Source organism: Podarcis bocagei (assembly GCF_964188305.1).
Source record: "Podarcis bocagei genome assembly, chromosome: 16".
Taxonomy (NCBI): domain Eukaryota; kingdom Metazoa; phylum Chordata; class Lepidosauria; order Squamata; family Lacertidae; genus Podarcis; species Podarcis bocagei.
The window spans coordinates 7,182,820-7,204,846 of record NC_138142.1 but is presented as its reverse complement, the minus strand read 5'-3'; the positions used below and the strand labels follow the sequence as shown (position 1 = coordinate 7,204,846).

Below are 22,027 nucleotides of genomic sequence, written 5' to 3'. Positions count from 1 at the left end.
TGGATGAACTTTATTATTATTATTGCTATTATTAATTTTATTAATTTATTTATACATACATACATACATACATACATACATACATACCTCGCCCAAATGGCCAGGTTTCCCCAGCCACTCTGGGCAGCTCCCAACAGAATATTAAAAACACAACCATTCCCAGACATCAAACATTAAAAGCTTCCCTAAACAGAGCTGCCTTCAGATGTCTTCTAAAAGTCAGATAGTTGTTTATTTCCTTGACATATGATGGGAGGGCATTCCACAGGGCGGGCACCACTACCAAGAAGGCCCTCTGCCTGGTTCCTTGTAACCTCACTTCTCGCAGTGAGGGAACTGCCAGAAAGCCCTTGGCACTGGACCTCAGTGTCCAGGCAGAACGATGGGGGTGGAGATGCTCCTTCAGGTATACTGAGCCGAGGTCGTTTAGGGCTTTAAAGGTCAGCACCAATACTTTGATTTGTGCTCCAAAACGTACCGGGAGCCAATGTAGGTCTTTCAAGACCGGTGTTATATGGTCTCGGCGGCCGCCCCCAGTCACCAGTCTAGCTGCCGCATTCTGGATTAGTTGCAGTTTCCAGGTCACCTTCAAAGGTAGCCCCACGTAGAGCGCATTGCAGTAGTCCAAGTAGTCCAATATGGAAGGACAGGAGGAGTGTCCTGCTGCTGCCGCTGCTGCTGCCACTGCTGCTCAATCTCTCAGTGGCCTTCAGAACCATTGGCTATAATATCCTTCTGGACTGACCCTGCTGGATGGGTCTCAGTAGCACTGAGCTACGGTGGCTCTGTTCCTACCTGCAGGGCTGTGAACAAAGACCAGCAGGAGAGTCTTGTCTGGCCTCCTGCTGTTTATGCCACAGGACACCATGCGCCTAAAAGTATGTAATGAAGGTGCTGTTGCGATGCTTCCAAGGGAACGGCTATCCCAGAAGCCAGAACAGTGAGAGGGATCGCTGCACAGTGCTTCCTCTCGCTGTTCTAGCTTCTGGCTTAGCCGCGCGCAGCCTCTTCAGGGGAGTGGGGAGCCTTCATCCCGCTGCCCTGAAGAGGCTGCGCAGCTATCCCAGAAGTTTGCTCTTCTGGCTTCAGGGATAGCCACGCAAAGCCTCTTCTCTCAAGAGGCTTTGCGTTGCTTTCTTGTTTCCCCCCTCTAAAAACTAGGTGCGCCTTATGGTCGGGTGCATCTTATAGAGCGAAAAATACGGTATTCAAAATCCAACCCAAACTGTCTAGCTTAATGAATTCAACAAAATGGGTGAACGTGATCCATTGATGCCAGCTTTTCAAAATCTGATAGTCACTGGCATCTCCAGTACCCTTCTGCTGCCCCCTTGCCTCTTAGCACCCCCAGGTAATCCCCCCCCCGAGTAATCCCACCACCATCCACTTTGAGGACCGCTGTGTTGCGACATTGGTGGAGCCTCATAGAGGGCTCCGAGCCAGGAGGCCTAACCCAGGCAGAATCATTTCCCCCGGCCGATTGATCCAATTTCCTCCACACGCCCCAGCAGCGCAGTGTTAACTGTGTTGGCTCAAATCACTGTGTTTCTTAAGCTCCCCCTCACCACTTAATTTACCCACAAACACTCAAGTGCCAACCCAGCCCCCATGAAACAATTAAATTATTTCTGGAGTTTAAAAAATGGAGATTTTCATGGCGTTAACATCCTGACCTGTAAAAGGGAAATTGCTACTTTTAAAAGACTCGTCCTCTTCGGATGAACTGCACTGTTGTTTTTTCATGTCAAGTGCAAAGCCCCTTTGGGCTCTTCCTAGAGCTTGCAATTATAAATCCATTTAATTGAATCTTACGTTTTACGTAATTAAAGTAATTTCAACTTGACATGTATGCACAAACAAGGATTGATGAGTACAGATTTTTTTCTGACGCCCCACCACCCTGGTCCCTGCCCAGTTCTAAGTAATAACTATAATGAACCAGTTGGGTAGTCCTCCTGAGGTCTATTGGACTCTGTCCATGTTGAGCCGTGTGTGGACATGCAACATTAGCAAACAAAGTTTCCTTAAGAGAAGCGTAATTTTCAACCAATGAGCTTTCCTAATTTAGGAAACTAAACCCTAGTTTTGAAGGAAAGCTGAGTTCAAGCCCTGTGCAGGTGAACTGAAGTGTCTTAATTGAAAAGCAAGATTTCAGGAAAGTTTTCACATGGTTCCAAGAAAAGGAAACTGCTAGACTGTTCCAGTATGATTAAAAAACACAGTTTCCTATTGAGGGACAGCTTTTGCAGAAAGAAAATACTTTAGCCCATGGGCTCTCTAGAAACTCAAGCAGCTCCCAAGAATACAGGCAACCCGCGTCATCCGCAGGGGTTCGGGTCCAAGGATTATGCGCATGTACGAAAATCATGTATAGCTAAAATTGCTTTTTCCTTGGCTGGCAAGGGGCGAGGGGAGCCCTGCAGGGAGGCCTCCTCATGTCTCCATGGCTTCCCTTTCTCCTCGTGAGCGACTGAAGACCAGCCACCTTTGTAGCTGTTACCTATGCATCCCTCTACCCTGCATAGGTGGAAATGGGGAGCGTGCCTAGTCTGCATTGGGGGGTGGGGAGAGCTGCCCCACAGCTAGCCATCCCACTTTCTATAAGGTGGCCAAGGAGGGGAAGGGCCAGAGGTATGGGGAAGCTTTAGGCCCCTAGTGGACCTGGAGCATAGAGCCTTGTGAGATCATTGTGGGTTCGAAATCTTGCATCATCTCCACTCCCAGAGCTGTTAGCCTTGCAGGCTTGCCAGGCAGGACTTGCCTGGTCAGGTGTAGTTTTTGGACCGACGGAAAGGAGGAGGAGGGAAGCAAACAGAGAAGGCGGAGAGAGATGCAGGCAGAAGAAAAAGGCTGGGATAGAGCGGCAGCGGAGCGCATATGCTTGGAATCGTGGGTGTTAAATGCACATAAGACAGAGGTCGGCAACCTAAGGTCCGCAGGCCAGTTCCAGCCCGAATGGGTTCTGGATCCAGCTCCTGGGCGGTCTAGAAATCTCCGCATGGTTCTGATTCATATAGTTTGGGCTGCACCATTTTTTCTTTGGAAATCACTTCTGCGCAGGTGTGATTTTCGGTGTCTGGGCATGCGCAGAAGCGATTTCCAGCGCTGCACCAGTCCGGCCCACTGATGATCTCCACAGGAGTGGAGCCTTGCCGACCCCTGACATGAGCTGTGATTTGCCCGCAGGAAAACCAGCCAACCTCACTGTAAAGCTAGCATTAGTGTTTCTCTTTTGGCAAAATGTTTCTGTGTTCCAGCTACGTGGAATGGCATTACTTCGTGTAATGGCATGAACTTACCTTGTCTCTCTCTTTCTCCCTTTTCCCCATAGGTAACATTAATGGGTGCCATTTAAACTACTACTTTTTTCTGCTGGTTGCTATTCAAGGAGCAACCCTTCTCCTTTTCCTTATTGTGTCTGTCAGATACGACCGCCAAAGATCCCGGACTAACAGACCTCCCGCCAGTGTGCGGACCTGACATCTGCAAGGAAAGAGCAGCTTTTATGACCGACGTTTGACATCAGATGAACCATCCATCTCAGAGGTCTTAAATGCTAATACAGTGGCCATTGGTCGCCAGGAAACATTTTCTTTAAACTTGCATGTTAACATTGCATTCTTGCCTCAGCCCTCTTTCTTCCTCCCCCTGTAAAAGTAGGTAAGTGCCTTATGTTAGCAAGATGGCCTTGTCTTGCCCAGTGCCCAGAGACATGGCGCAAGCTCAATTTTTCAAGTGTGTTACCCTTGGGCACAGAAGATGCACAGAAGATGCAGCGAACTTATTCGAAGCTGTTTCCTTCAGTCTGTTGAAGCTGGGGACGATTAGCTTTTGGATACAGAAGCGATGAATGACTGCCTACTAAGGAGACGTTTAATTTCTTTGAAGAATGACTTTGAAGGAAATGAGCAAAAGAAGGTTGCTTGCCATTTCCCCAGAAATAATGTTCCCCTTTCTTAAAACGGAAGTGTCGGTGTGGATGGGGGTGAGAAGTCTCTGTTGGTGTTGGTTATATGGGAATGAAGTGGTGTGGAATTTTTTTATTCCTGTGTTGTCCAAAAAGGGAAGCGACTTCAACCTACGTGGTATTTTCCGCGGCAAAAGTTATGAAACTACTGTAATGAACAGGCCTCGCTGTGCAACGTGGTGGTCCTTCTGTTGCTGTCTCATTTCTATCCGTTAAATCATTTTGTGGCAGGAAACTGAGCTGGTATCAGAGTCTTTCCTTTTTCTTCCTTTCTTTTCTGTTGCCTCACGCCTTGAGAATTTATCCTTTCTTAGGTAGGAGTTGAAATGTACTCAAGTGTTTGGGATATATTGTGTGCTGTGAATAAGCAAATCTGTTGCTGTCCCCTCATTTTTAGGTCACTTTCCCATTTAAAAGCTGATGGCGCGGATGGGAGTAGAAACTATAAGTATTTGAAAGTGTAATTTGAGCTAGGTTGGATGGACATTCTGAAGGGCACAGCCAATTTGGAGTAGACGCCCAAGATGGATGGAAGTTCTTTGTGGTGGGACCTTGGCAGTCTGTGTGCCAAAACAAGGCCCAAGAATCTACACTGACTGCTAGCCAAACTGGTTCTCCATTAAAACCCCATCTTGTGGAGGACAAGGCTCTTGTATAGAAATCAGGAAGAGGGAACATTTGACCCTCCTGAAGTTGGACCCCCAGCTCCCATCAGCTTCAGCCAGCTTGAAGAGTGGTCAGGGATGATAGGAGATGTAGCCCCAAACATTCTGAAGGGCCGCAGGTTCTCCACCCCTGACGTAAATCTGCCTTGAGCTTATCAGCAGAGGGGTGTGCCATAGAAACTATTGGGTTCCCTCACTCATTTTCCTAGCCTTCTTAATTAACCTAATGAAAGCAAGAGCCTTTATTTCATTTCGCATGTACCTCGCTCAAATGTTCTCTATTTCTCACAGGGCCTAATTTTCAACCACATAAAAAACAATATTTTGCACAGAAATTGCGGAGTTCTGGCAAATGGGAGTCAACTTTACCTAATAACAAATGGTTTTCCAACTTTTTTATTTTTGGTGAGGAGGTGATTAATTTTTAAGAGTATTCAAACATTGGAATGGAAAAGGCGCCTTTGGTTTTCTATAATTCAAGTACCTTCATTTGGAAATGTTTACAAAAGCCCATGTGCGGGGAACCTGTGTTCTAGGGTGAATAAAAAAGTATGCTGCAGGTATTCTGTCCTCTGTAGTTTTTGATGCTCCGCCTTCTGCTGTTGAACACCAAGAAAGCGCATTGTGGCTTTACAAGTTTGCTGAGATCCATAAAGACAAAAGAAGATGATCTGCTGGACCAGACCAAAAGGAAAATCTTGCTGGACTTGTTCAGAACTGCCTGGCATGATACCCGAGAAAAACGAGGCCTAAAGCAGGAATAATCCAGGTTCTATATCAGGCTTCCCCAACCTCGGCCCTCCAGATGTTTTGAGACTACAGTTCCCATCATCCCTGACCACTGGTCCTGCTAGCTAGGGATCATGGGAGTTGTAGGCCAAAAACATCTGGAGGGCTGAGGTTGAGGAAGCCTGTTTTATATGTCAACACTCTATAATTCCTGAACAGGGATGGGGAACTTTTTTCAACCTGAGGGTCATGTTTCCTTTTGGGAAGGTTTCCAAGGGCCATACGGCAGTGGCGGGTGAGGCCAGAGCCAACAAACATAGATTTTACAGGGAGGCCAGGATGAAGCACAAGTCCTGGGGACAAAAACCCTCATGTAAAATGGGTGCTGGGGAACATGACTGCTATTAGAGGTGTGTGGTTGGATAAATTTCTCCCTGTATTCCCACAGCAGAGGTTGTAATCCCCATCACTAATCCCAGGTCCCTGTCTCTAATCCCAGGTTCCTATTTCTAATCCTAAATCTCTTCTCTCTAATCCTAGATCCCTCTCTCTAATCCCCAAATGCCTATCTCTAATCCCCAACCCCTAGCTCCAATCCTAGGTTCCTAGTTCTGCTCCCAGATTCCTAGCTGTAATGCACATCACCAATCCCAGGCCTTTAGCTCTAATCCCAGGTTCCTGGTTCTCATCATAAATCTCCGTCTCTAACCACAGGCACTTGTCCAACCCACAGACGATCCCTGCCTGCACTCTCTCAGATAGCCCCTATCTGACTGCTCACGTCATCAGTATCCAAATTAAATTTCCCCTCCGCTCTTCTGATGGGCTCACCAGCTCCCCCTGAAGAAAAGAGTATATTGCCACTCTGAAGGTCCTCTGGGAGTTGGGAGGCGGCGTATAAACAAAGAGCAAAGCTTTAATACATGCAGCACATTCCTCGACATGAACATTTTAGTTCCTCGTTTTTGTCGCCAGGGTCAAAGCTTGTCTGAATACCCCAGAGAGATGACGGTGGATACAATCAATTGCATAATTTCACTCTTTTTTATTATGGATGGACTTGGCAGAGGCCCAGTCTCTAGTAATTATGGCCATTTATGAAGATTAATTTGGCACTTATCAAAAGGAGACAGTCCCTTTCATTCAAAGGTTTACGAGGTTGCTTTCCACCAGTGTGTGTGTGTTTGTGTGTGTGTGTTTTCCATTTCCCATTCCTCTTCTAGAGAAGACTAATCAATTAAGTTTATGGCTAATTAAAGAAATACCTTGCCATGCATCATTTAAGAGTTATGGTTGATTTGGCTTTTTTTCAGATTGATTTAATGTAGCAGAAACATCTCTCACATTAAAGGATGTTTTGTGAGATGCTAACCAGGGCAGGGGTTTGTAAAGTAATAATTTAAGCTGCAGTCTTAAAAAAAAGGAGGGGAAAAAAAAGGAGGGGAAAATCTTTTTATTTATTGCCATTTATAGACTGCCTTTCTGCCAAGGCAGTTTACCATTTTAAAATATTGACACCGACAAACAGCACAAAATATTCTCTGGCCTATTTACAGAGCTGATGGAACAGGCTTCCTGGACTGGGAAGGGCTGGTGCTCAGTTCTAGAACATCTGCTTTGTATGCAGAAGGTACCCGGTTCAGTTCCTGTCATCTCCACATAGGAATTTCCCCTGCCTGGAATTTGGGAGAGGGGCTGCCAGTCAGTGTGAGTGAGCAGCAGTGAGCTAGGTGGACCAGTGGTTTTGCTCCTGCTCCAGAGGTTAGGACCTAAACCACTGGATTCAAGTTACAAAAAAAAAGGAGATTCTGAATACTAAGAATATCCTATAGTAAAAGGCCAGAGGCCTTCCTTTTTGGAATTTTAAATGATGATATTCCAAAAGACAAAACAAAATTTTTCTTATACGCGATGTCTGCAGCAAGAATCCTGGTGGCTAAGTATTGGAAAGGGAATCAGTTACCCACTAGGGGAGAGTGGTTATGTAAGCTTTCAGAATATTTAGAATTAGCCAAATCGACAGACATAAGAAGACCAAAACCAAAAAGTGAAGTAAAAAAAGAATGGGAGTGTCTTAAATGAATACCTCAAAAGCCAAGGTTCGAGGACAGAAATCTGGCTGAGTCTGGAATAACCTTGTGAAGTGAAAGGATAAGAAAGAGGGATTTATATCTAGATGCTAGGCTAGAGATGATCAGGAAAACAGGAAGACACAATGAGAGATAAAGGAGGTGCTGTGGGATTGGTGGAAGTCAATGTTTTTCTTTTTAGTGTTTAGTGTTTCTTTTTAGTATTATTAACTTGTAAGATATGGATTTGTTTTGTTTTTTGGATGTGGGTTTTGTGTTTTGTGTATTTTTTTCGATATTTTTTGTGTTGTTTTGTGGAAAATACTAATAAAATTTATAATAAAAAAGTTAGAAAAAAGAAAGGAGATTCTGCGTCAACATCAGGAAGAACTTTCTGACAATAAGAGCTGCTTGACTATGGAGCAGTCTCCTTAGGGAGGTGGTGGGCTCTCCTTCCTTGGAGGTTTTTAAGCAGAGGTTGGCTGGCCATCTGTCATGGATGCTTTAGCTAAGATTCCTGAATTGCAGGGGGTTGGACCAAATGACCTCGGGATCCTTTCCAACTCCACAATACTACGATTCTATGAAACGCAACAGGACAACAGCAGCAGTTTATTTGTTGACCAAAAAATTTACCAAATTATTATTATCAATTCTTTGCAATAGATGACAAATAAATCACATACATTATTTCTTTATTAAGTGACAAACTGAATAAATTAATAATTTTGCATTACGTGACTTACAATGGATGCTCGGGTTGCGAACGTGATCCGTGCAGGATGCACGTTCGCAACCCGCAGTGCTGCATCTGCGCACGCACGGGTTGTGATTCGGCGCTTCTGCACATGCGCAAAGCGCGATTTAGTATTTTTGTGCATGCGCGAGCGCCAAAACCCAGAAGTAACCCGTTGCTGTACTTCCGGGTTTCGGCACATCCGTAACCCGAAAACGCACAACCTGAATCCTCTGTAACCCGAGGTATGACTCTATTAGATGACAAATACATTGCATATATTATTAATTTATTGGGTGACAATAATTTGAACAAATTAATAATTTTGTATTAGGTAACATAGATTGCATTATTATTATTATTATTATTATTATTATTATTATTATTATTAATCAGCATTCCATGACCACAAAGCATGCTTAATCTTCATTCAGATGTTTGTACATTTCCCTGTTTCGTTTTGAGAAGTTGCAAATTGTTTTTCTGCTCTGTGTGTGTTTTTGTGCGTGTGTGTGCACGCACACACTTTTGCAAAGCTCATTATCCCTGCAAGCCTGCCAATCCTTCCTTTTTGACCATGGATGGTTCCGTGTTGGCTACGTAAGGAGCCACCTTCAGCGAATGAGTTCTGTATTGGTATCTACGATGGCAAAAACTCCTTTGATTGCAGGGTGGGAATAGGTTTCCACTTTTAATCTGGAAGAATGATGCCCTGGGTACTTGTTTGCCGTGATATGCCTGCTGCTCCTGAGTTTAGGACCCACCCGCAACGGAGTGGCAGTGACCATTTCAAAGCGAGGTCGCCCCAGCTAGCTGTGAAATCAATTCACAGCCAACCAAGGACCCATCTGCAAGGAGTCGAAATCCATTTGCAGATGGAGATATTATTAATCAGTGAAAACTGCCCCCCCCAACCTTGCCAACATCATCCTTGAGACTACTAGGCAAGATATACTGGTACCTGAAATTGCTCAGCTCGGTGGAAAGATAATTTCATTTGGACAGTGTATATGTCTGGGTGGTTGGCAGTGTCCCTGTAGTGAGAATTATAAACCGGCAAAGACAATCAGATGTTGGTCAACGTGAGTCTCAGACAGCACAGTAATTCCTTGATTCTTTACGCTTTGCATGGACTTCCCTAGCCTGGTGTTTCCAGATGTTGGGTGCCAGATCTACAGATGTTGCTGAAAGGGGGAATGGTCTGCATGGGGGGGTGGGCTAGATGGAAACTAATGATGATGATGATGATGATAATTTTATACCCGCCCTCCCCGGCCAGAGCTGGGCTCAGGGTGCCTAACACCAATAAAATCACAGTAAAAACATAATAGGGGAAGGGAGGGGGGGACCCAATTTAAAATACAGGTTAAAATGCAATTTAAAATGCAACCTCTTCTTAAAAGTAGCCGATAGATCAAGACCATAAGGGGAGGGAAACACAAGGGTCAGACTGAGTCCAAACCAAAGGCCAGGCGGAACAGCTCTATCTTGCAGGCCCTGCGGAAAGATGTCAAGTCCCGCAGGGCCCTAGTCTCTTGGAACAGAGCGTTCCACCAAGTCAGGGCCAGTACTGAAAAGGCCCTGGCCCTAGTTGAGACCAACCTAACCACCTTGCGACTTGGGACCTCCAAAGTGTTGTCATTTGTGGACCTTAAGGTCCTCCGTGGGACATACCAGGAGAGGCGGTACTATAGGTACGTGGGTCCTAGGCTGTATAGGGCTTCAAAGGTCAAAACCAGCACCTTAAACCTGACCCCGTACTCCAGCAGGAGCCAGAGCAGTATAGACTTCTTTTCCTTGGTGACAGCTGCAGGGGGTCATGAGAAAGAGAAAGTCCTTCTCCTCTTGGTGTCCCATCGACTTTTGCATCTTAGTGGTGGCAGGAGTGGGATCACTTCCACCACTGTAGAAAACCTGAATTGACATTTGTTCCAATTCAGCTTTAAAGAGCAGGTTTCCGAGGGGAAGAGGGGGGGGGTTGCGTTTGGACACAGAAGGTTAAAGTGTGGACCTCTGCATGGAAAGAGCAGGATAAAAGGTAAATGTGGATAAGCTCTCAGGCATTCTTACGAAGGAATTTTTTTTTTACATAATGTCACACTGCATCATGCGACTGGAAGACTTTAATCTAGGCATAGGCAAACTCGGCCCTCCAGATGCTTTGGGATTACAATTCCCATCATCCTTGACCACTGGTCCTGTTAGCTAGGGGTCGTGGGAGCTGTAGTCCCAAAACATCTGGAGAGCCGAGTTTGCCTATGCCTGCTTTAATCTTAGAAACAAATTGAGTTATCTCACCCATGTCGAAGTTGCACTGCATCAGGGGATTTGTAGTCAGATCATTCCCCATTCCACTTTCTTTCACATTGTTCACTGCAAGAGATCATTTTGGGTACAAAACCTAGTCTTTTTTATTGGGGCCCACTCCTTTGCTTGTATCATATTGGGCAAAATGAGCTCACCGTATTTTTCGCTCTATAGGACGCACCCGACCATAGGACGCACCTTGTTTTAGAGGGGGAGAACAAGAAAAAAAAATTCTCCCCCTCTCTGCACAGCGCCCCTTAAGTGAAGCAGCAGGAGAAACGGAGCCCTTCCATTTCTTCTCCCGCTTAGCTGAAGGGGCGCTGCGCCTTAGTTGAAGGGGCACCTACCCTTCACGAAAGGAACCCGAAGTCTCTGGAGTGCAGCGGGAGCTACTGTTGTGCTCCGGAGGCTTCAGGCAGCTATTTTTGAAGCCTGGAAAGCGAGGGGGTGACCCTCTCACACTCCAGGCTTCAGCAGAAGGCATCCTGAAGCCTCCGGAAGCCTCCTGAAGCTTGTGGGGCTGGCGGTGGGGAAAGCCGAGCTTCCCTCACCGCCAGCCCCGGGGAGCAGTGGGAAGGCTGTGCGCAGCCTTTCCGCTGCTCCCAGAGCTTGTCGGGGCTGGTGAGGGAAGCCCGGGTTCCCCCCACCCCCCCGCCAGCCCCAGGGACCACACATTCGCTCCATAAGACGCACAGACATTTCCCCTTAGATTTTAAGAGAGGAAAAAGTGTGTCTTATGGAGCAAAAAATACGGTATTTCATTTTGTCCAATGAGATATTTAATACAGTGGTACCTTGGGTTACATACGCTTCAGGTTGCAGACTCCGCTAACCCAGAAATAGTGCTTCACGTTAAGAACTTTGCTTCAGGATGAGAACAGAAATCGTGCTCCAGCGGCGTGGCTGCAGTGGGAGGCCCCATTAGCTAAAGTGGTGCTTCAGGTTAAGAACAGTTTCAGGTTAAGAACGGACCTCCGACTTCTGGGGTGGCGCCATCGGCAATGGCGGACTCCCTCTGAACTGGAGGGAGGGACCAGCTCCGCACGAAACGGGTCTTTTCCGCTGCGGCGAAGCGGGGACCCTTTCAGAAATCACAGGCGGATGAAGCCTGTGACCGTGGGACTCGGCGGGCACCTTTAGTGCCCCCCCAACCCGCAAAGGAACCCACTAACGGGCTCCGAAGCGAAGAGGGGGAAGTGGCGCAGTGCTGTGAGTCAACTGCTATTTCCGTGGAGCGAAGCTGCACAGCCGTTGCCAGAGAGCGCTGCCTTTTTCCTGGGAAAATTTGGCATCTAAAGTAACCATCCGTGAGTACTCAAACATTGAACAATTGGACTTCAAATAAGAACTGGCGATTAGAAAGGAATTGGACTTAAAAAATTATTTTAATTTGGTACTCCATTACCAGATAATGGAGGCTTACAACCAGGATAAAAGAATTGGTTTCCAGGTGGAAAAATCTAAATTGGAAACAGAACTGTTAGAACCTAAAGCTAAGATTTTGTCAAAAATGTATAACTTGCTGTTGAAATGGAATACTCAGGATGAAACAGTTAAATTGGTCATGATTAAATGGGCACAAGATGTTGGACATAATATTATGTTTGCTGACTGGGAACAGTTGTGGACCACCGGAATGAAATTTACGGCATGTAATGCCTTGAGAGAAAATATTATGAAAATGATATATAGGTGGTACATGACCCCAGTCAAGCTTGCAAAAATCTATCATTTGCCCGATAATAAATGTTGGAAATGTAAAGAAACTGAAGGTACATTCTTTCACCTTTGGTGGACGTGCCCAAGGATTAAGGCTTTCTGGGAGATGATATATAATGAACTGAAAAAGGTATTTAAATATACCTTCCTGAAGAAACCAGAGGCCTTTCTCCTGGGCATAGTTGGCCAATTGGTGCTAAAGAAGGATAGAACTTTTTTCATGTACACCACAACAGCAGCAAGAATACTCATCGCAAAGTATTGGAAGACACAAGACCTACCTACTTTGGAAGAATGGCAGATGAAGCTGATTGACTGTATGGGACTGGCAGAAATGACTGGCATAATCCGGGACCAGGGAGAAGAGTCGGCAGAAGAAGATTGGAAAAAATTCAAGGACTATCTACAAAAATATTGTAAAATTAAGGAATGTTGAATGATGCTGGATTGAAATAAAGTGGTTTCAAGCTGTAACTATGATAAAACGACTTTCTTTTTGTAAGCAAGAATTTAAAGCTACAATAATTTAAGATGTTGAGATAAGGATTTGCTGTATAAACAACTCAAACTGGGCATACAAGAAGGGGAGGTATGAGGAGGTCAGGGAAATAAGTCACAAGAAAATAAGTTGTGAAATTTAAGTTTTTTTAATATTTTTATGTTTGTTTTTTCCTTTGTTTGTAAAAAATTGGAAACTTTAATAAATATCTTTTTTTTTAAAAAAAAAGGACTTGTGACCTTGCAGGACAATGTTATCAGAAGCACTGTTGGGTGCTTTCTCTAAAATAAATGCCCTATTGGACCAGTTAAGTCAGAAGACGGATTTGATGACTAATGCGGCCAGAACATTTGAACAGGTAGTGGGAAATTATATGGAGCCTACCCAGGAACTTAAACAGGAGTGTGTCCTGACAGAGCAGATGATAGAAGAGGATGCTGCAGAATCTTGGGCGCCAGAGATGGAGGGACTTTTGGCCCAGCAGGAAAATGAGCCTTTGGATTTGACAAATGAATTTGGAAAAAACCAGATTTGGAAAGACAAAGTTTGGATTGATTTGGAAATGGGGGGTTGGACTGACCCCCCTATGCAGGGATGTTTGGACTTTCCGAGCCTGGCAATGGGCAGTCAGAGGTTTGGAGCTGTTGGGACTTCCAATTTTGGAGGGAATTTGAAACATGTTTTAAAATACTACATGGAGTCTAGTCTGGACTATGGGAAAGGGGCTGATTTGTTGAAAAGGGTCAAAAACACTACCAAGCTGGAGTTCCCACGAGTGAAAGGAAAATATGAAGAAGAGCTGCGGAAGGGACATGGAAGAGATTTGAAGGCCTCGGATATAAGATCACCAGGTTAATGTGCCAGACTAATGGGATAAAAAGGACCGACAATCCCAAGACCGGGGGGAGGGGACGCTGGAAGAAGATTGGATTGTTTTTATTCTCTTTTTTTTTAATTAGAAATGTTTTATGAACGTTGGAAAAATGTTGAAATGAAATTACTTGGCTCTTGTAAAAATGTTTAAAGAATTAGGTAAAAAGGTAATGGTTATGAGAAGCTGGTAAAAATAAGATTTAAATATTAAGTTTTAAGGTTTTTTATAAAATAAGATGAAAATAGAGTAAGGCAATGTAATGACAGAATATTATGAATTATGGAAAGGATTTGCTGTGACAATTATTAATCAAGATACAAGAGATGGGAGGAGGAGGAGGTCATGGAAAGAAGGTAATGAAAGTGGAGAATTTGAAAATGATGGTTTTTTTCTATTTTTGTCTTTTTCTTTGTAATTTTGTCTTCTTTGTAATTTTAAAAAACTCTTTTTTCAATAAATATTATTATATAAAAAAGAACGGACCTCCTGAACGAATTAAGTACTTAACCCGAGGTACCACTGTACTTTATTATGTATCCTGTTTCTACCTGCATGCAAGGACCAGAGTGATGCCCCCAGAACACGCTCCAGTGGCTAAAACAAGCAATACAAGTCTCTTTAGCTAAATAATCTTAGGTTTTCATGGGGAGGGGGTTTTCCCTCCAAAGAGGCAAAGATATACTGCTTCAGGAGTGTCAGTATTTGATAGCTTGATGGCATAGAATTATGCGATCATGAAATTATACAGCCCAACCTTTGGAATCTCAGCCAGACACGTGTGTTGACTTCATCAGATTTCCCGTACTGATATTTAAATGTAATTTCCAATCTTTTTTTTAAAATGGAGGATACCAGTTGAGAACCTGTGGCTTGAATTACTGCACTGAGACTCATTGAAGGGAAGAAAGAGCAAAATGATAGCTTTGGGGAAGAATCCAGGGAAATAAGCTTCATTTGCCCAACAGAACTTCTGATGTTTTTGACATGAGAGGCCATGATAAACTGGAAGGTTGGTGTACGCAGGGCGTGAGCCACCCAGGGGCTGTGCTTAGGTAACTTCATGGACTCAGGATACACAAAATTGCACATGCCTCACACAGGTATAGATGGCTGTTGCCTTGCGAGGCCCCCCCCCCCCCCCGGGAAATAAAGACACAAGACACCAGAATTTAAGGTTAATGGGTCAAATTAGGCCACAACTTTGTTGATTACAGGAATTGAGGGGTATTGGCTTAGGCATTGGTCCTATCAGCTAACCGGCTTCAGCCCGCTTGGATGAAGACCGGCAAGGGTTAACCACCAGTAGGGGGTGTCCTGCTGATGCACATCAACTAGGAGCTCCCCCGGAGTCACCGATCAGGGGCGTGCCGTAGGCCCACACCTCCATAGGCTTAGGATGAGGCCACGGCCCCCAGAATCCTTTACCAGACTACCCTTTGATTTGGGGGAAAGGTGATGGCGCTTCCTCCCTCCCCCCTTTTAATCTGTATAACAATACCCCTACCAATGCCTAACCGTCACTCGAGCCATGGAAGAGTGTCCCTTTGGAGATGAAGTCAAACTGTTGGAAGGTTACATTACCTGTTGCGGCTGTAGAGACCAATGCAGGAGAGACATGTTTTGTTGCAGTTGGGGCAGAGGAAGGCATCCAGTTGTGTTGCTGCAAGTGCACCATGGCATTTCTTCTCTCTCTGCTCCTCTCAGTAGTCATTCCTCCCCGATCACTGCTAAGGTTGATCAGATTGAGGTTGAATCCTGACAAGACAGAAGTACTGTTTTGGGGGGACAGGGCGGGCGGGTGTGGGGGACTCCCTGGTCCTGAATGGGGCAACTGTGCCTCTGGAGGACCAGGTGCTCAGTCTGGGAGTCATTGGACTCACAGCTGTCCATGAAAGCACAGGTCAATTCTGTGTCCAGGGCAGCTGTCTACCAGCTCCATCTGGTATACAAGCTGAGACCCTACCTGCCCGCAGAATGTCTCGCCAGAGTGGTGCATGCTCTAGTTGTTTCCCACTTGGACTACTGCAATGTGCTGTACGTGGGGCTACATTTGAAGGTGACCCGGAAACTACAACTAATCCAGAATGCGGCAACTAGACTGGTGACTGGGAGCAGCTGCCGAGACCACATAAAACCAGTCTTGAAAGACTTACATTGGCTCCCAGTACATTTCCAAGCACAATTCAAAGTGTTGGTGCTGACCTTTAAAGCCCTAAACAGCCTCGGTCCAGTATACCTGAAGGAGTGTCTCCACCCCCATCATTCTTCCCCGACACTGAGGTCCACCGCCGAGGGTCTTCTGGCGGTTCCCTTGCTGCGAGAAGCTAAGTTACAGGCAACCAGGCAGAGGGCCTTCTCGGTAGTGGCACCTGCCCTGTGGAATGCCCTCTCATCAGATGTCAAAGAAATAAACAACTATTGGACTTTGAGAAGACATCTGAAGGCAGCCCTGTTTAGGGAAGCTTTTAATATTTGGTGAATCATTGTATTTTAATATTCTGCTGGAAGCCGCCCAGAGTGGCTGGGGAGACCCAGTCAGATGGGCAAGGTATAAATAAATTATTATTATTATTATTATTATTATTATTATTATTATTATTATTATTATTATTATTAATTCTGTTTCTCTCGCTAAGGTTTCTATTTCCACCCAAGATGCTCACCCAACGATGGGTGAAAATTCACATACACTCCCTGGCTATATCATGGCTGTGGGTGGATTTGAACCCTGGTCTCTCCCAAGTGGCGATCCAGCGCTCTAACCTCTACACCACATTGGCTGTCAGTGCTCTCAGATAAAATTAGAGCTGCATTTTGGGAAGTTGGCTGTGTAGGAAAAGCAAAAGGCACTGGCCAAAGGTGGGACTGGCAGGGCAGATGGCAAGGAGGCCAACAGTAGGTGGCGCCAGATCCAATGACAGGGATGCCCAACTACCATATTTTTCCATGTAATGGATGAGGTTTTGACTCAAAAACCATGTCAAAAAACTGGGGTCATCCAATACACGGATAGTGGCATGGGGGCAGAAGCAGCTTCCCCCGATGCCTCAGCGAGTGAGGAGTGATCTGGGGGCGCTGGCTGGTATGAGCGCAACTTCACCTGATGCTGCTGTGTGCAGGAAGCACTCCCTGGATCATTTCCTGCATGCAGTGGTATCAGGGGAAGTTGCCCCCTGGCCAACTGGCTGCCGCCGCTGTGTGCAGGAAATTATCTAGGGAGTGTTTCAGCTGCATGGGGGGAGGGGCACAACAACTTTGTGTCATCTCCCCTCATTTTCTTAAAATTGAGTCCCTCAAAATAGGGTGAGGTCTTATACATGGGGGTGTTGCAGGAATTTATGTATAGGTTGGGGGGTTGCCCCTCCAGCAGATATCATGCACATATAGCCCACTACCAAAACCAGCACAATCGCTTTTGTGACTCTTGTGATTTGTCCCCACAAAACATTTCATCACAGTTTCTTCCTATCTATTCAAAGGGCCTCAATACCAAATGTAACAATTCACCGGTAAATGTATATATGTACTGGCTCACAGGGAAATTCATATAGACATGTGAGCTCAGCTACTCAGCAGCCCCTCTGCCTGAGTGATAATCCCTGGCATCCTGATACCTGACTGCCAGACAGGTAGCCATTCCAGAAAAAACAAACCCAGATGAAGACGAAAGGGTGTGATTAACTTCGCTGGGAAACAGGGAAATGTAAATATCTATTTTGTTACACTTGATGGGTGTTTGGTGGAGGGCAAGGAGAACCATGGGGCAGGGTCCAGGATGCTTAGATTACTGCCACCAGACCTCCCCTTTCATGATGTAACCGTGATGTATGAGTGATGTAGTTTGGGGGGGGGGAGTAACATGGGGATTAGCAGCTAATAAAAGTTTGGGTTCTCTTCTGTTCAGAGCTTCCATCTTGTTTCACCTTGTGGCAGGTGGGAGTCCTGTTGCAACAGTCTTCAATAAAGACCAAGCCTACTGGCCGCTGTTTTGCTCTGGTATTCCTGGGTGGTGTCCTTGTTTTTTGTCCAAGGGAGCCCTCAGATTTCTCTGTTAACAGGGGCGTCTTATAGATGGGAAAATACGGTAATTCTAGTCCTGCCTTTCTCCTCTCTCCCTGCTCAGTTCTACAAGGGCAACAATAAGATTTGGGAGGAGGCAATTGTCAGGCAGTCCCCCCCCCCCACTGGACTGGATATGAGTAAGGTTGGTGGCCTAATGGACTGGCCTTCACTGCCTGACGCTGTTCCTTTCTTTGCCACTCTCTGGCATCTTCAGCTAATGTGAAAGACGCCTTCAATCCTTTTACTAGCCACCCCAGATACCTGATTAGCCTCTGCCGATTTACTCAGTGGGAAGAAGAAAAGGAGAGAAGTGAGGTGGGAAGGATATCTCCTCTCCGCGTGCAACAGGATTAAATTGAAGCAGGTGATTACCTGTGATTTGAGGCTTTTTGCTTCCATATCAAAGGCCCATCCGTCAGCAACACAAGGCAGGTGTTTTTCTCCTATGGTAAAATGCATAGATCTGCACGATGAACAAGGTAATAGCAGAGCGCAGTTGCGGGTAAATTGAATAAAATCAGCCCAAGTCGGGAAGGAGGGAGAAAGCGCTGCCCTGCTGTCACTCTGGATCCCCACTGCAGATTTCGCTTACGGAAGGGATTTCTGCACATTACTAGAAAAATACACCTGAAACGAAGGAATCTTCAGATTATGTTTGGCAAGGGATTCATGGCGGTTGCTCAGGTTCACTGTAAGGTGGACGACTGCACATCCCCACCTCCCCCAAAAGAGTAAATGTTTCTACAAACGAGGGACACAGGAAGCTGCATTGCTCTGAGTCAAGCCATTGGTCCATTGAGGTCAGTGTTGTCTTCACTGACTGACAGTGACTCTCAAGGGTTTCAGACATCCCTACCTAGAGATGCCAGGGACTGAGGCCTTCTGGGGCCTTCTGCGTCACTGAGCAATGGTGCTTTCCCCTTGTGCAAACTTTTCCCCCAAGGACAAAAGAGGGCACGCACCAAAGCGCATGCAAGCCAACATATGCTAATCCATGTGTATAGATGCAAATATCTAATTTACATGGAAATGGAATCCAGGTTACCTACCTGCCTGCTCAGTCATGATGGGCAGGTTCAAGGCCCATCGGTGCAAGTCTTCTCCAGGTTCTTGGTCTGTGAAGCAGCCTTGGACCTGACAGTCCGTCGTGCAGAGGACTGTCCTTTACAAAGTAGGATGCATGACTATCCGAAGGGTGGGAATCAATGTCACACTCTTCCAATCACGCAATCAGCGCAGGCATTTCACGATTCTTGGCAGAACAATCTCCCATCTCTTCCCTCTGCACACTATTCTGAAGGTTCTGTTGGGATTTTTGACTACGTGCCATTCTGTGCAGCTTCACACAGAGTCAATTAAGCATTGGCCAAAAGCCAAGGATGACTGAGCAGAGAGGAGTTATTCCACCTAGAGATATGAGACCTTGGATACAGCTCCACCATTGGTTGAGGTCTCACACAGGCATGATGACTTATGACCTTACTGACTGGATAGTTTGTTGGTCAGTGTGGAGTCTGAGAGTCATTTGGAGTTTGTTAAGAAGGAGCTAGTTAAGATCCATTTTCTGTTCTTGTATATAGTAACTTGTGGAGTCTGCTGTAAATAATAAAGACATCTAAGTAACCAAGTTACTAGTAGCAGCATCTGGCTCCTGCTCATCCATCCTGCCCGTAACTGATTGCTTTCTGGAACTCTGCATATGCTCTGCTAAGGTCTGGCTAAGGTCCTGCAACAGGTCAAATTTGTGAAACACCAATAGGTTATGGGCAGCAGATCAGTTGCAGAGTGTTTCTGAAGTTTCTGAAGTTGTGGATGCCTGGGTCAACAGTCTCCCAGATTTCTAGCAAAGGAGTTGGCGAGGACTGGCCGGAGGTGATCAGTGGTAGCTGTGCCGTGTGTGTGTTGATGCCAGACGCTGACCCGGCAAGACCTGCGTGTCCTGGATGACTGGACGTCTGGAATTGCTAAAGAGACACACAAGCTGGAGTGTTTGGAAGCTGGATGTTGCGGATCGCTCTCTGGAGTTGTAAGCTGTGAGTAGCTGGTTCCTGTTTGTTGTGGAACACTGCTCGGATGAAATGGCTTATCCGATGACGTTGCCATTTGAACGGCTCAACAACCACAACTATTTGCTATGGTCTCAGCACATGCATGGGACGTGGGTGGCGCTGTGGGTTAAACCACTGAGCCTAGGATTTGCCGATCAGAAGGTCGGCGGTTCGAATCCCCGCGACAGGGTGAGCCCCCGTTGCTCAGTCCCAGCTCCTGCCAGTCTAGCAGTTCGAAAGCACGTCAAGTGCAAGTAGATAAGTAGGTACCACTCCAGCAGGAAGGTAAACGGTATTTCCGTGCGCTGCTCTGGTTTGCCAGAAGTGGCTTAGTCATGCTGGCCACGTGACCTGGAAGCTGTATGCCGGCTCCCTCGGCCAGTAAAGCGAGATGGGTGCCGCAACCCCAGAGTCGGCCACAACTGGACCTAATGGACCTAATGGTCAGGGGTCCCTTTACCTTTACAGCGCATGCAGGCTACGTTGCAAAGAGAGTTTCTCTGGGAGTCGGTAGACAGACCGCCAATTTGGAGGGTTTGTGGCAGAAGGGAAGAGGAGAAAGCCCCATTGCAGCAGTGGGAGTCCTTATTTGCAAGCAACCTAGTTGTAGAACATTTTCTCCCCTCTCCCCAGTCCTGCTTTCAAGCATAGGCTGCCCGCAACCCTGGTCTGGCCCTGACAATTGGCCTGTTCTTAGACTATGTATATGTTCCTAGAATTTGGACTGTTGAGTTTTTCTCTCCCTAGTTTTAAGTGTCGTCTCTTGGTGAATGGTCCTCCTAGCCTCCAGATACACTGAAAAGTGCACACATCTTGCCTCAAACGTGGCTCAAAGCTTCCTCCCTCTCCATCTGACAGCATGCTCATTTTCTTCAAAACAATGAGGACTTGTGAAATGAAAACATCTGAATCTTTACATCATGTTATGTTTATCTGCCCTATGTACAGTTCAGTTCGTGCTAGTATACTAAACTCCATAATCCAGCCTATGGCTGACAAACCAGTAGACCTACAGCTTGCCTGGGCTCTTCAAGATGTGGATCCTTATATTACCCTACAGGTTGCTAAATTCCTAACAGCCGTCCTCTCGTACAAGAGACGGAATGGAATGTTAGCTGATTATTGATAGTTATAAGAATTTTCGATAATGACATCAGATATTGATTTTAGCGGAGTGTCTAAATTTTTAATCTTAATCTTAAATTTTTCTTTTGAATTGCCAATATTTGTCCTTGTGAGCTGTGAATTGTGTTATATTACTTGCGGCTTGTACGAGACCGCTGTTTTATTTTATTTGTTTTGTGTGTTGTGCTTTATGATGGGCATAAAGCCGAATAAACATTTGATTGATTGAGGACCAGAAACATGGTCAAGAGATAAACCACTGTGGATCTCTGAAGGAAACCCTCACACAAAGCTGTGTAAATGTTCCTTACAGCCATGTTCCCCGTGAGACATGAGGACCAGAATCTTGCTTTATAATAAAACCACAACTTTGGGGAGAGTTGAGATTGCGTTCCAGGTGGACAATGATGCTCACTTTCCATTCTCATGTACCTTGGCTTGATTTACTTTTCTCCTGCATTTCAGTCAACCATTCAGTTTGCTGTAACGAAATATATTTTAACAGGCCTGGCACTGTCCACTGAGGGACCAGCAATGGAAAATCCATTACTCTGCTGTAAAGTATTGGTGAAAAGTTAATAATTTTGAAAGTGCCCTGCCAGAATCATAACGACATCTAAATTCCAAGGCATAAAGTTTGATGATCTCCAGTATTGTTAAATTGCCCTGGATAATATAACGGAAAAGAAAAGCAGCAAAGCAAAATACTTGTAAATGAAAAAAATATGTGAGGAGAAGCAATAACTCAAAATTGCAGCGTGTGTGTGGCTACAGGAGTGCTCTTAATATTGGCAGAGCACTTGAAATATTTTTATACCGATTTCTGATGGAATGGAAATCAAATATCCTAATGTGTGGGGATTTTGTGAAGTGCAAAATGGATTGAATTGTTCGCCAGGTGTTATAGCAACAACTTTCAAAAAATTATATACACATATACATAAAGAAAGAGAGAGTGTTTAAGGGTCACTGTTGTTAACAATCCAATTACTTTTAAGCGCATGGTTTTAGAAGCATTTTCTTCCTCCCGATTTCTAGCTGTTGCGGGAGTTTGTTAACTATGTGAAAACCCCCTGAGAATGTGATGGTAAATGACTCTTTTGCAAGGTTAACCCACTTCCCCAAATTCATATGACAGGTGCTGTTTGTGGGATTTGGGTGCGTTGCAGGAACCCCTGAGCACAGAGGGCCTTTGCCCCCAATATAGGCCATTAAATGTGCATGAAC

At 45.5% G+C, this 22,027-nt stretch overlaps 1 protein-coding gene across 2 annotated transcripts in view; it reads left to right on the top strand.

Annotated features, from left to right (window-relative positions):
* The window catches only part of SLC15A4 (solute carrier family 15 member 4), a 59,680-nt gene extending 54,485 nt beyond the window's left edge, over positions 1-5,195 (top strand). For both annotated transcript variants that reach the window (XM_081174930.1, XM_081174929.1), the window contains exon 8: positions 3,332-5,195. In XM_081174930.1, the coding sequence (XP_081031056.1) occupies positions 3,332-3,480 (149 nt within the window). In that variant the 3' untranslated portion in view covers positions 3,481-5,195. The remainder of the gene's footprint in view (positions 1-3,331) is intronic.
* The last annotated feature ends 16,832 nt before the right edge of the window (positions 5,196-22,027 follow it).